Source organism: Leopardus geoffroyi, chromosome A1 (assembly GCF_018350155.1).
Source record: "Leopardus geoffroyi isolate Oge1 chromosome A1, O.geoffroyi_Oge1_pat1.0, whole genome shotgun sequence".
NCBI classification, from domain to species: domain Eukaryota; kingdom Metazoa; phylum Chordata; class Mammalia; order Carnivora; family Felidae; genus Leopardus; species Leopardus geoffroyi.
Genome location: NC_059326.1, coordinates 198,123,808 through 198,137,414, shown reverse-complemented (window position 1 = coordinate 198,137,414; position 13,607 = coordinate 198,123,808). Strand labels below are relative to the sequence as shown.

Sequence of the window (13,607 nt, the reverse complement as noted above, 5' to 3'; positions counted from 1 at the left end):
AGTAAATTTTAAAATTGAGAAGGGTGCATCCTCCAGCCTTCTTCATTTTTAAGACTGTTTTGGCTATACTAGGTAACTTGTATTTCCATACGAATTTTAGGATGGACTTATTCATTTTTCCAAAAAGGGCAGCTAAGACTTTGGTAGAGACTACTGCCATCATAACAATATTAAATCAGGTTGGGTTGGATCGTTCTGTTATAAAGGCATTGTGGACACAAATGGCAAAATTTGAATGGAGTCTTGGGGTAAAGAGTACTCGAGAAGTTCCTTGTTTTAGTTTTGCAACAATTATTTCAAAACAAAGAGTTAAAATTTAAAAATGTGTTCTTCCTAATTGTTATGCAAAGCAGATACCAGTAACCTGATAAACCTGTTCCTCTGAGAATGCAAAGTACAGGCACAGAAGTGACTTCCTAATGTGAAATAACAAGAGAATATGGGAAGGATATGCTACACTGGGCTGAATTCTTAAGTAAATTCTCAAATAAACAGTAAGGCTCTCCCCGCCTCTCCCACCCCCAATACATACTGAAAATAGTTCAGAATTCCTTCGGGGGGGGTGGGGAACTCAACTTCATAGTGACATTTTAGGCTTTTTTTTTTTTTTTTTTTTTCTATTCCACTATAACTCAGTGCTGCCTAAACAGTCTTGCTTATTAGGAGGAAAGTACTACCATTGTGTTGGAAGACATTTCTGAAAAGCTCAGGTGACTTAGTGTCAAAGCTTTCCTGATTCCCAAATCCTGCAATATTTCTCCTCCAGAGGTGACCACTTAACCCTGTGTGCATGTGTGCACATCAACAAGTCCTAAACTCTGGTCAGTCTTCCCCAGAAGCAGAAGAGGTTTAAGCAATTATAATCCCACCCAGCCCAGCCTTCCGACACCCTCCACAGAGTCACCTCTATATTAGTTCTCCTCTAATTTTGTGTCTAAAATCTTGAGATTCAAGTCTCTTCTTGGGTTTCAATTTAGATGACTGCCTTATTTCCTAGAGATTCTCTCGTTATGGCCCTGTAACTGTATGTGAACTTGTTCCTTCTAGATCATCCTCTTTCCCTTCTCTTCTCCCTTCTGCATTCACACTCTTATAACCAAAGCCAAGTTATCAGGCTCTGATCTAGACAAACTCTCCCTCAAATAGTACTTGCCTCACTAAACCCCTATCCCACCTTCTGGAGCCTGAGGGTGGAATGTGGGAACTTCTCACCGAGACCAGTGATCTTTAAATTATCCTGTGGAGCCCTAGGGTCTCCATGAGAGTGACTCAAGGGCCACTATAGGAAGTGGGGATTAGGAAACCAAGCTGCCACAGTCCTTCTTTAAGTAACAGAGAGCCTCTGTGATCTGTTTAGTGTATCATTCTTCCATATAATATTTTCCAGTTCCACTACGCACTCTTGTGACCTTGGGCAAGTTATTTATGTTCTCTGTGCTTCACTTCTTTTATTTGTAAAGTCTTGATAGTAGTAGTGTTTATCTCATATAGTTTTAAAATTTAAATAGGTTAATATTCATACAACAATTCCAAAAACTACCTGACACATACTTAGTGCTCAGTAAATATTATTACTGTCATTGCTATTGCCATTAAATAAAGTATTTTGCCATTAAAAAAGACAAGTTCAAAAATGTGGATAGAGGTCATTCTCACATTCAATAAAGGAATTACCTCTACAGGATCCCTGACAAGTATTCACTTGACTTCCAATGAGACGATTAAAATGATAAGATCCTCATTACCTGCAGTCATTATCAAACATTGCTGATCATCACAAAGTTTCTTTTGCTATCAGTGCCAATATCTATTATTTCCAGTAAGGCCACAAAGATACATCATCTGCATATTTTAAGACAGTTCCTAAGTGCTTCCTGATCTTTTCTTCAGACCACTGTCACTGTTATTGTCTTCGCTATCTTGATCATCATCGTCAAATACCAAAATCTGTTAAGAGCTTACTTTGTGCCAGACCCTGGATAAGCACTTACATATACATCTCATTTGAAACTTACAACAAGCTTATGATAATGGTGTCATTAACTTTATTTTGTAAGCTTGTTAAAGAAAAATTATTTGGCACTTATTAAAATGGTAGGGAAGGTGCCATTCAAGGTATAGTCTTGAATGCTCCTATTGCAATAAGAGAGATAGAGATAGTGCTCAACTCCGAATATAATAAGTGGGGATTTATAGCCAAGGAGCAAGTTGAGGGAGTGAGTAGATGGAAAATTACTAACATTAGTTATCAAGGACAGGGAAGATTCTTGCTAAAGGTTGGCCAAGAATTTATATATTAAAAGTGGGGAAAAGAACTTGATCAGATATCAAGAGTGATCAGATATCAAGGGTAGAGCAATGACTAAGCAGGATTCTATGCTAATACAGAAAGGGGAAGGCAAAAGACATGAGATGGAGGTGAGGTGGGGAGCAAGGTTAAGTCCTAGTCAAGAAAAGGACTCAGAGGAGCCTAACTAAAGTTTAGTCAAGAAGAGAGTCCTTGTTAAGCTATAATGAAGACAGTGGGAAAGTTTCTCATTATTCATGCTATACCCAAGTTGAAATACACCCATTTCTTTTTTTGTTGTTTTGTTTTTATTTTTATTTAAATCCAAGTTAGTTAACATACACTGTAATAATGGTTTTAGGAGTAGAATTTAGTGATTCATCACTTACATATAACACCCAGTACTCATTTCAACATGTGCCCTTCTTAACGCCCATCACCCTTTTAGCCCATCCCCCCACCCAACACCCCTCTCACAACCCTCTATTCTCTGTATATAAGCGTCTCTTATGGTTTGCCTCCTTCTCTATTTTTATCTTATTTTTCCTTTCCTTCCCCTATGTTCATCTGTTTTGTTTCTTAAATTCCACATGTGAGTGAAATCATATGGTATTTATCTTTCTCTAACTGACTTATTTCACTTAGCATGCTACATTCTAGTTCTATCCATTATGTTGCAAATGGCAAGATTTCATTATTTTTGAATACCAAGTAATATTCCAGTGTGTGTGTGTGTGTGTGTGTGTGTGTGTGTGTGTGTGTGTACCACATCTTTATACATTTGTCAGTTGATGGACATTTGGGCTCTTTAATTTGTAATATAGTTTCTAAGAGTAAATGCTCATTAATGTTTACTGAATGATTAATGAATTTAGTATGAATTTAGCTCTGCAAGACTCTTAGAGTTTCAACTCTCAGTAGTATTAAGATGTCTGACCCCCCAGACCGGCATAGGTTCCAGCTGTCTTTATCCTTTTGAAGGGAAGCAACTGTGAATTTCAGTCTCTCAGTCTTTGACACCACTTCCATTGGTGGTATAAACAGTGTCTTACAACTGTCTACCAAAACTGCACGAGCTGCTTGCAAGGTCTTCTCATAGAGTTGCTCTATTTGAAAACTGGCACATTTCGGGGAGCCTGGGTGGCGCAGTCGGTTAAGCGTCCGACTTCAGCCAGGTCACGATCTCGCGGTCCGTGAGTTCGAGCCCCGCGTCGGGCTCTGGGCTGATGGCTCAGAGCCTGGAGACTGTTTCCGATTCTGTGTCTCCCTCTCTCTCTGCCCCTCCCCCGTTCATGCTCTGTCTCTCTCTGTCCCAAAAATAAATAAACGTTGAAAACTGGCACATTTCAAAATAAGTGTCCTTGTAGCCTTTATCAAAGATTTCAAATGAAAAATAGTTTGATAAAGCACAATTAAATGTATTTAAACCACGACCAAATGATTGGTGGCTTGTCTATTAAAAATTATTGTATTAGTGTAAGATGTCACTGGACTGGTATGTACCTACAGCCCATGGAAAAGTCAACATCTCATTCTTTGTTTTCGAGAGAGAAAAAGAGAGGGTACTCACTCATGAGCAGGAGATGGGAGAGGGAAAGAGAGAATCTTAAGCAGGTTCATATCCAGTGCAGAGCCCAACATGGGGCTCAATCTCACAACCATTGAAATCATGACCTGAACTGAAATCAAGAGTCTGACATTTAACTGACTGAGCCATCCGGGCACCCCAACATCTCATTCTTGAACCTTGAGCCTGTGCTTCAGGTACAGTCAAGCCACTGCAGCCAATAAATCCATTATTGGTTAAGATGGTCACATAGCTCCTTATTATTGCCCTTGAGGAATCCCTTCTTCCAAGGTTCCTTGATAAGGAAATTCCACCAGAGATCTGGCATTAAATGAGGAGTGACTATTCAACAAGTCCACCCATTTTTCCATCTCCTCAAATTTAGAATCTTGGAGAAATCATCCCCCTGCTAAGAGCATAAATCATTGCTTGTTACTGCTGAATAAAGACTTGGGTGTTGATATCTTTTCTCTGTGCCCAGTCTAGAGTCTCAACTGGCAATATTTCCCATTTGGTGCTGGAGAAGATAGGAGGAAAGAGGGGAAACTGGGAAAGTGTCAAAAGAGGGGAAACATAGAAAGCTGCCATGCTGGTGAGTGTTCCTGGAAAAGTAGTGCAACCAAGAATATGTAGTAAACTGGGTGAAATGACTTAACTTCTTTCTGACTTCACTTTCTCATCTGTAAAACAAAGAAAATTGTAGTAACTGACAGATTTGTTATGAAGATCCAATCATATAACAGCTGTGAAAGCACTCCATCTTTCAAGTATGTAAAGAAACAAAGAAATAACAGTTTTATTGGGTTCTATGGTCTATTAAAATGAGCAAACATGAGCAACCATCTGATTTCACAATAAAAGAATTCCCATACTAGCATATGTCTCTGACCTCCTCCCAGGATTCTGTTTCTGGAAATAGTTACTTCACAATTGAGGCAGGAACTCTTGTCAATATATAAGGTAGAACCCAAGTGGGCAGAGCAGACGGCAGAAAGTTACTTGTTTTGCCTCCCTCTGACTGCCCTTGGCCACTTCAGCAGCATGAAAGCAACAGCCTTTGCCCTGCTCTTGGCTTTGGCTTTGACATCCATCTTCAGTGAGTATCTCCCTTATTATACCCACCCTTCCCCGATACTAATAGCTCACGTTGTCTTCTGCTCACAGAATTCTGGGATAAACACAGATACATAGATAATAAGGCAGGTTTTTTGAAATGCATTATTTTGTCTCTACCAATAAATCAGTAAACGATACTATCTCTGGGGCTGAGATACTATCTCTGGGGCTAAATGGTTAGCTAAGGCCAAAGTCTCATCCATATAAATATTTTGTATAACTTCTTTGGTAAGCGTACATCCAGACTTTGCTTTGACTTGATATCACCATTTATGGGGATGCCATTTCTTCATAAAACAGTCTCATCCATTGTTTGGCAACATGAACTATTATTATTTTTCATTGAGTTGAACTTTGCCTCCCTAGAATTTTCAACTGCCACGTATTCCTGCTACATAACAGCAGACATTCCCTAAATATAAAACCACTTCTCTGGTGTTTTTTTTTTTTTTTCCCAATATTTCCTAAACTCTGATTATGAGGTAGGAAAGAACTTCTCAGTATTATAGTAGTTTCTCTTCATTATTATAGTAGTTGGCTATGCTCTAATCCCACTCCAAAAAAAGAAAAAAAAATATGTGCTAAGCTTCAACCTTTGATATTATATTGATACACAGCTCTGAAGAGACTCATATTTTTGACAGTCTGAGAGCTGAAACATAAATAAAAGATCATTTTTCTAAGATGAGGTTCTTCCAAAGTTTAATTTAGTTTCTCTTCTCTTTGTTTTTCTTACAGACGTAGAATGTGCCACACACCCTCAACAGGTCAGTACATCCATCTTGATATAAAGGTCCTACTTCTATGTAATTTTAAAGCCAGTATCAATAAGGAAACATTTGCTACTATACATTAATTAAATTGCTACATGTTTGAAGAAGTTTTTAAGTATCAAAACTGGTTTTATTTAAAAAACTATTAAGAGAACTTTCTGAACGGGACATAATAGAACAAAGTGGTTAGATACCTAGCATTCGAGTTATAAAGTCCTGAGTTTGTATTCTAGCTCCCTGATTGTGTGGCCATGGGTAATAATACTGGGTTCATAAGCTTATTGTGAGACTTAAAGCCACAACGCTTGAAGAGAGGTGAGCGTAAGTACCTGGCACGTAGTAAAGCTCAATAAGGACAAGTCATGATTGTTGTAATTGTTAAGTGGGTCAGACACATCTTTGTTCTTTATCTTAGAGAATGAAGATTTTAATTGAACCTTCCCTTTATGACTCATATTAAGTAATAACTATTGTTGAGAAATTCTAGCTGTGGTGGTAAAAACTTTAAACCAGGAGTCAAGCATTTTGGGTTCTAGACCAAGCTCCATGACTTTTCAGCTGTGTGATTCTGGGGCCCAGGCAGCTCCTTTCATCTCTTTGAATCTTTTGTTTTACGTATTAAAGAGAATAATAGGATTCTCTATTCTATTCTCATGATTTACTGGTTGCTTGAGAATGAAAAAGATTCACGAAGAGGAAGCCTTGGGAGTCTCCTTGTACATATCACATTGAGTCCTGGTACTGGGGTTTGAGCAGGCAGGAAGTGAAATCATGCTGAAATATACTCACCAGGGGTCCCTGTAATTCTCATTCTCCACCATACTCCACTAGGCCCTGCGGTCCTTCTGCCATTTTGTCATGCATACTAATCTCTGTATTGCCAGCTCTCAGCTCAGCCCTAAAACTTAGAAGGTGCATGGTGTAAAGCAACCAAAGGAATGAAATGATTAATTAACGGAACATAGGTGAAGGGGAAGATGAATTTAACTTGAAGTTTGACCATATTTCATGCTATCCAAGTGGAGATAATCAAATCGTAAAATCTTACATGTGGAATTCAGAGTCAGAAAAACTGGAAATGTAGAGTCTTCTGAATAGAGCTGGAGTTTGTGTAGGCCAAGGGATAAAGATACTAGCTATTATTTACTCAGCATTTTCCATGTCACAAAGTGCTAAGCATTTTACATGTATCTTCTTGCTTATATATATTTTTTGCTTTAACCTTACACTGTAGTTATTATTGTCCTCACTTTGCAGGTAAAGAAATCAAAGCTTAAAGAAGTAAAATGATTGTCCCAGGCTCATATCCCAGAGCACATCAGGATTTGAATCCTGATGTGTTTGACTTTTCCTGTTCACATTCTTCAGCTTGCTCATAGATGAAAAACCCAGAAAATTCTTTCTTGGTGATTGCATCCTTGCTCATGCAGAGAGCTTTACACGCTGGCTTTGCTCCTGCATATAGAACAGTGGTTCTCAACTACAAGAGTAAAATACATGTGACTGTCTGTGTGCTGGTTAAGTGTATAACAAGTCATTTGTTACCAATAATTAATGGTAAAAGTCGCTAATGATGTGCTAGTTCTTAAAACTATAGTAGGTATCCCTATAATACATCTCACTCTTGCATTCAGATAGAATTTTTTAAGCGAAAGAGAGGAATAGCAGGATGTGTAGAACATGAACCCCATGGGAATGGTTACATCTATGAATTGGCCGTGGATGTTTTTAAATTTAAATTTAAAATTTTTAAATAAATAGTGATTTGGTTACAGGCTGCCATAAAGAAGTTTATCACTCATGATTTTTTATCTGATGTAAGAAATCTTCATACTTTGATATATCTCAAAGGCATTTGATGAGGAATAGGAAACAAATGACCATTAGACTAGGAAACAAATGATTGGGGAGCCCTCTAGGCTTGCTTGGGAAATCCTAAATCTTGGGAATAAAGATTCGGTTGAAGGCTTTTAATATATGCATTTCCAGGTTGATTGCAGTAAATATGAGAAATTCCCACGGAGAGAAGAGGGATTTTGTTATGAAATATATGCACCAATTTGTGGATCTGACGGCAAAACTTATGCCAATGATTGCTTCTTTTGTTCTGAAGTTCGGTAAGTACTGAAATGTTTTTCTTTTCTGTATTTAAGGTGTAATTGTGTGTTACGACAAATATATGTCCACTAGAGAAAGTGGTTTGGGGAATAATGAATATGTGAATATGATGAATATGTAAAATTTGGGGTCGCTAGTGTCACTGGATCTCTACATATTCTGGCAGTAAGAGTAAAGCAAAGAATCTGAGAATCTTTGAGTTGGAAGGAAATTGGAGGGGCGCCTCATTCAACTTCCACCTACTAATCTATTGCTTGAACTCCCTCTACAAATAATTCACATCATCTCAGAGTCTACGCTTGATTATTTCCAGGGACAAGGAACATCCCTCCTGTTAGGCATGCCAGTCCAGTCATATGTTAGAATGAACTAGATTTACTTGTTCAGCTTTAACTATTAAGTTTAGATACATTAGAGCCCCCTAATTATTGGCACAAAAGGCGACAATAACTAAAAATCCTGAAGAAATTGTTCTGTTTCAGAGGGTGGCTTCTCAACAAAATATATTTTGGAGCTATAATAAAAATTGAATTTGAAAATCAAGTAGCCAAAATTAGCTTAAAGGTAACAAAGTAATCATCTGAAAGATGTGTTAGTGTCAGATCAAAAAATATAAGGGGTGCGTGGGTGGCTCAGTCAGTTAAGTGCCGACAGCTCAGAGCCTGGAGCCTGCTTTCTATCCTATGTGTCCACTTTCTGCCCCTTACCCCACTCACGCTCTGTCTCTGTCTCTCAAAAATAAAATAAACATTTTTAAAAAAATTTTAATATAAGATGGTGCATGATATACTAGAATGTATAGAAACATATAGATCCTTTTAAGTATTTTCAAAACATACATGAGTGAAAACAAACACCTAATATATATGGCATACTGTCCTGGTTTTTTTCTTATCAGAAAAAATAGTTTTGTGAAAAGTTACATTTGATGGAAAGTGCAAAATGTGACTTTAAGACAAAATCATTTATGGAAAAAAGGTTTCTAAGTAAGTCTCCTTTTATTAGAAATTCATTAAATATGTTTTCAGGGATATAAACTGATTGTGACATATTTTGAGCATCATCCTCACATAACCAGCACCAGTTGCTCAAGTATTTCTAAACTGCCGTCACCCACCCCCTTTTAAAAACACCAATAAGTGGAGAGACTTGGGTACATTACTGGGGGGGTTCATTAGCGAAGTTTGGATGCTAATAAAACGTCTACGGCCTCAGCAATTTTCATCTGTTGCTATTTTCTCTCCACAGGAAAACTAACAACAAACTGAAATTTGTACATTTTGGAAAGTGTTGAATCTATCTTCTGATTCCAAGGCACATGAAACATATTTCTTCTCCCATATAACCTATGCCGTACTGCCTAATCTTGTCACCAGTGTGTCTTGATTTCTTTGTGAAATAAAGTAGACATATGGGAAATAAATGTAGGTCTGACATTTTTTGTTCAGGAGTTGAATCTTCCAGATTTGTTTTACTTTTGCTGATGTCTCATAGACCATCTTAGGGCCACATCTTGGGAGAAAAGGGTTAATTAAGAACAGTAGTGGGGCTTCTGGGTGGCTCAGTCAAGTGTCCAATTTCGACTTCTGCTCAGGTCATGATCTCATGGTTTCTGAGTTCGAGCCCTACATAAGGCTCTCTGCTGACTGCACAGAGCCTGCTTTGGATCCTCTGTACCCCTACATCCAACCCTCCCCCTCTCATGCTCTCTCTCTCAAAAATAAATAAATATTAAAAAAAAAAAAAAAAAAGAACAGTAGTGGGAATCAGAAAAGCAAAGAAACTGAAGCAGATGCTTCTTCTTGCCCAAGCTAGAAAAACACCCAGTGGATAACTTAGTTCTTGTGTATTCCTAAAACATGAACAGAAAAAGAGGGGGAGCCTTCAAGCACAAGAATCAGGAAATACTGTTTTGCTAGATATTTCTTGTTTAAGACATTGAAAGCTGCCCTGGATTGAGACTGCTGTGTAACTATTTCCTACCAGAAGACATGTCTGTAAAATGTGGCTGGTCAAACATGGCCGGTAAAGTTTTGCAAATTCCCATGAATTAGTTGATGTCTTCCATGGGTTTTCTCCCCACTAAAGTGTGATCTCAGGTCTAGGACCCCAAGCTTATCTTACCCCACTATTACATCCTAAGTTCCAAAAATATTATTATATGTTCCAAAGATCATACTATCAGTTCCAAAGAACAGAGAGTATGCCTGTGCACATCTTGTAATCCATTTGTGCATCTATGCAATTAACACATATCTGTTAATGCCTACTTTGTGACAATTTCTATGAATTACATGGGAACCAAAGGCAAAAGAAAAAAATTAAATTTCCTTACTGCCTATGTCCATTGACAAGTCCTTGTAACAGGCAAAGTGACATTCCTCTAGGAGCTCAACTGCCTCAATGATGACACTTTGCTAAGGGCAAAAGGGAATCTTAGCTTAACATTATCCCGACCCCCCAGGATCCTACTTTAACATTGAAAAATTCCTTTGGAAACTTCCTTTGTCTTTACCCCCCAAGATATGTGTTGGCAATCATACTCCAAGCTTATGGCCACCTGATATACATATTAAGGGTCTCATGACTGAGTTTTTACTGAACAGTAATAAATGACCTTTTCCTAACTGCAGCTAGTCCCTCAAGGTCCTGGAACCTTTGTTTCCAAAATTCCTTAGAGACTTACACTATCCCTAACTTCCTCTAATCTGAAGGTATATAATCAGTCACTCTTCACAACCCCAGTGTAGCTCTTTCTGCCCATGGGTCCTTTAATAAAACTACCTTTTTGCACTGACGATGTCTTCAAGAATTCTTTCTTGGCTATTTACTCCAAACTCCAACACTTCAAACCACATCACTATGCATTCTCTAAAAAGCTTCTCCTATGTATTCATTCATTCATGTAATCCTCCCAGATTATCATACATCATATTGTATTCTCATTAATTTGCAAGCATCTCTTTTGCTACATTGTGAGCTCATAGCTGACATGCTGCGGGTGTTCAGTTAATGCTTAATAAATGAGCTGAATTAAATGAAAATGAATTGAATTTGACTTCTATCAACAAGTAAGCAAGGAAACCATGGTGTCTTACCCCAGATAAGCCTGAAGTCGGGTGTCACTCCCTGATCCAACTCTGGCACTAGAATGTGTATGGCAACTGTTTGCATTCTTCACTAACCCAAACTCTGAATGCTTTTCCAAGTTCCCATGAAAAGGATCCAGACACACAAATAATAGAGAGCAATGATTGCTTTTTCAGAGGTTGTGGGGGAGTGACTTACATGGCAGTTACCTTGCTTACCTACAGCTAGAAACTCCCCACCACTTTCCTTTCCTCTACAGTCATCTCCTGCAACACTACTGTGAGTGCTTGTCGTTTGTAGCATGAGAAGAAAATTGCTGTAAAATGTTAAAGATGCACAAATAAAATAAAATAAAATAAGAAATAGAATAAAATAAAATAAAAACAAATATGTGACCAAAACCTGTTCTAGAACTGAGGCCTACTCACATTCTAAGAAATCTCACCCTGTTTCATTTTAAATTCTTCTCCATACTTCAGCAATGTAGGCATTACTATAGCCAATATACCCAGTCCTTCTGGGGCAGGTCACTCCTGTCTCTCTGAGAGAACAAAGGTAAGCTGAGGCATTGACTTTGCAATTTTAATTAGTAACAATAGTACAAATCAAGGAAGTGGAAGCCAGACCAATAAAAACGTTCCTTTAACAAAACACATCCACATGGACACATGCTGAAAACTTTTCAGAATTTCTTAAGAAAAGGAACTCTGAGTCAATATAAAGTTAAGCTTTTTGTGAATACCTGTTTCAACACTGGAAGAGAACTACCGAAGTTGTGAAAGATGCCTCTAGAGAGCTCAGGAAACTATCCGATCGTTCCAGTTGCCAGACTCCCAGGCGCTGATTTCCTGGGATGTGAGCCATTTAATGCTTAAAAATAGGCTCTGTGGCCCAGCCCAGCCCTGGGTGACTGACTCATCAAAGAATAAGACTGGCTTCTGGGTTTCATTCTTCTTGTACCTCATTGTTCCTGAATCTCGTTCCACAAGCCCAAGATCCCTGTTCTGACCAAGGCAGCTTCTCCAGCCTGAGGCCCCCGCCCTGTCACCTGCCCAGTAGCCCAACCCTCTGGTCTTGCCCTAGTGGGGTATGCTCTTTGCTGCTCTCCTCCTCTCAACCCTACCTGTTCCAGAAATGGAGCCCAGTGGCAGACACCCAACAATACTGGTGGACATCTGTTGTGTGGGTCATATCGCTGGTTGCCCTCGGTTTGGGCTGTCTGGGCTTCAGTTCTTCCATGTTTATCTATGAGGTCCATGGATTGCCTGAACCACCATCTGTTTGCTGCCACGCTCTTGAGACATGAACATGTCCTCTGTGTCAGCTGAAATTGTTTGTGAAGCCTTCGTAATATAATGGCTAAGATAGCGATCATTTGGCAATATGTATATTATCAAATCTTTATGTTGTATATCTGAAATTAATGTCATATGTCAATTATATCTCAAATTTTTTAAATTCCAAAAACTGAAGGCAAAAAAACCCTAAAGAAATTTTAAAATGAGAGAGATGTGGGGGCTTTGGGGATAGAGAGTCCTGGGATTAAACCTAGTTTTGCAGCTTCTGAGTAAACTTGAGTTACGGGTTGAGCCCGAGTTTTGGTTCTGACATTTCAAAATGGGGGCAGCAACAGTTCCTAATGGAATGGCCTGAGTCTACGTATACATCCGGTACACAATGCTGTGCCTGGCACATAATTAGCAAACAGTAAATGAATGATTGGAAAAACAATAACAACAAAAGTCTGTGGTCATTCTAACTTTGTTCCCTAAGCACAATGGGTAGTTCTATTTTAGGTTCTAGCTTCTCATGGTCTTCTCCCCAATTCCACCCTAGCACTAGCCCACCCCTGCCTGACCCCTGTCTGACCCGGTCCTGAGAGAGCATTATAAATCTCCTGTTAGAGCAGACCATCACTTTTACAGCCACAGAAGGCAGCAGAGTGGCTTGATCACGATGCAATGAAAATATATTCCCATCAGAGACCTTGGAAAGAGTTTTTTGAAGGTATGCTCATTTTAAGATTAAAAAAAAAAAAAAAGAAAGAAAGAAGAAAAGAAAAGAAAAGAAAAGAAAAGAAAAGAAAAGAAAAGAAAAGAAAGGAGGAAAAAAAAGAAAACAATATATGTCTTCTGGTTTGGAGCGCCCTGAGAGCAAAGAATTGGGTCCTGGTTATCCTTGTGTCTAAAATGGATATCTGGGTTTTTTCAATTAAGTTTTTTTAAATTTTAATTCCAGTAGAGTTAGCATACAGTGTTATATTAGTTTCAGGTGTACAATATAGTGATTCAACGATACTACACATCATTCCGTGGTCATCGTGATAAGGGCCCTTTTAATCCCCTTCACCTATTTCACCCAAAACCCCACCCACCTCCCTTCTGGCAACCACCAGTTTGTTCTCTATTGTTAAGAGTCTGGTTCTTGGTTTCTCTCCCTTTCTCTCTCTCTTTACCTTTGCTTGTTTGGTTTCTTAAATTCCACATATGAGCGAAATCACACGGTATTTGTCTTTCTCTCACTGACTCATTTCACCTAGCATTATACTCCTTACCTCCATCCATGTCGTTGCAAATGGCAAGATTCCATTCTTTCAAAAGAACAATATTGATATCTGTTTCTTTGTTTCTCCACTGCTTGACATATAGTGGGCGGC

At 38.6% G+C, this 13,607-nt stretch overlaps 1 protein-coding gene across 1 annotated transcript; it reads left to right on the top strand.

Annotated features, from left to right (window-relative positions):
- Nucleotides 1-4,736: 4,736 nt before the first annotated feature.
- Nucleotides 4,737-9,284, top strand: LOC123576735 (serine protease inhibitor Kazal-type 9-like). The gene is made up of 4 exons (XM_045437992.1): nt 4,737-4,950; nt 5,709-5,737; nt 7,733-7,860; nt 9,110-9,284. Exons 1-4 carry the CDS (start codon nt 4,896-4,898, stop codon nt 9,153-9,155), a joined length of 258 nt encoding a protein of 85 aa, XP_045293948.1. The 5' UTR covers nt 4,737-4,895; the 3' UTR covers nt 9,156-9,284.
- The last annotated feature ends 4,323 nt before the right edge of the window (nt 9,285-13,607 follow it).

Bases quoted from the DNA above. Each gene is read 5' to 3' on its own strand.
- LOC123576735 (XM_045437992.1), top strand. From the start codon at position 4,896: ATGAAAGCAACAGCCTTTGCCCTGCTCTTGGCTTTGGCTTTGACATCC. The intron at 5,738-7,732 runs GTCAGTACATCC...ATGCATTTCCAG, and splicing joins GTGCCACACACCCTCAACAG to GTTGATTGCAGTAAATATGA. The intron at 7,861-9,109 runs GTAAGTACTGAA...TTCTCTCCACAG, and splicing joins TTCTTTTGTTCTGAAGTTCG to GAAAACTAACAACAAACTGA.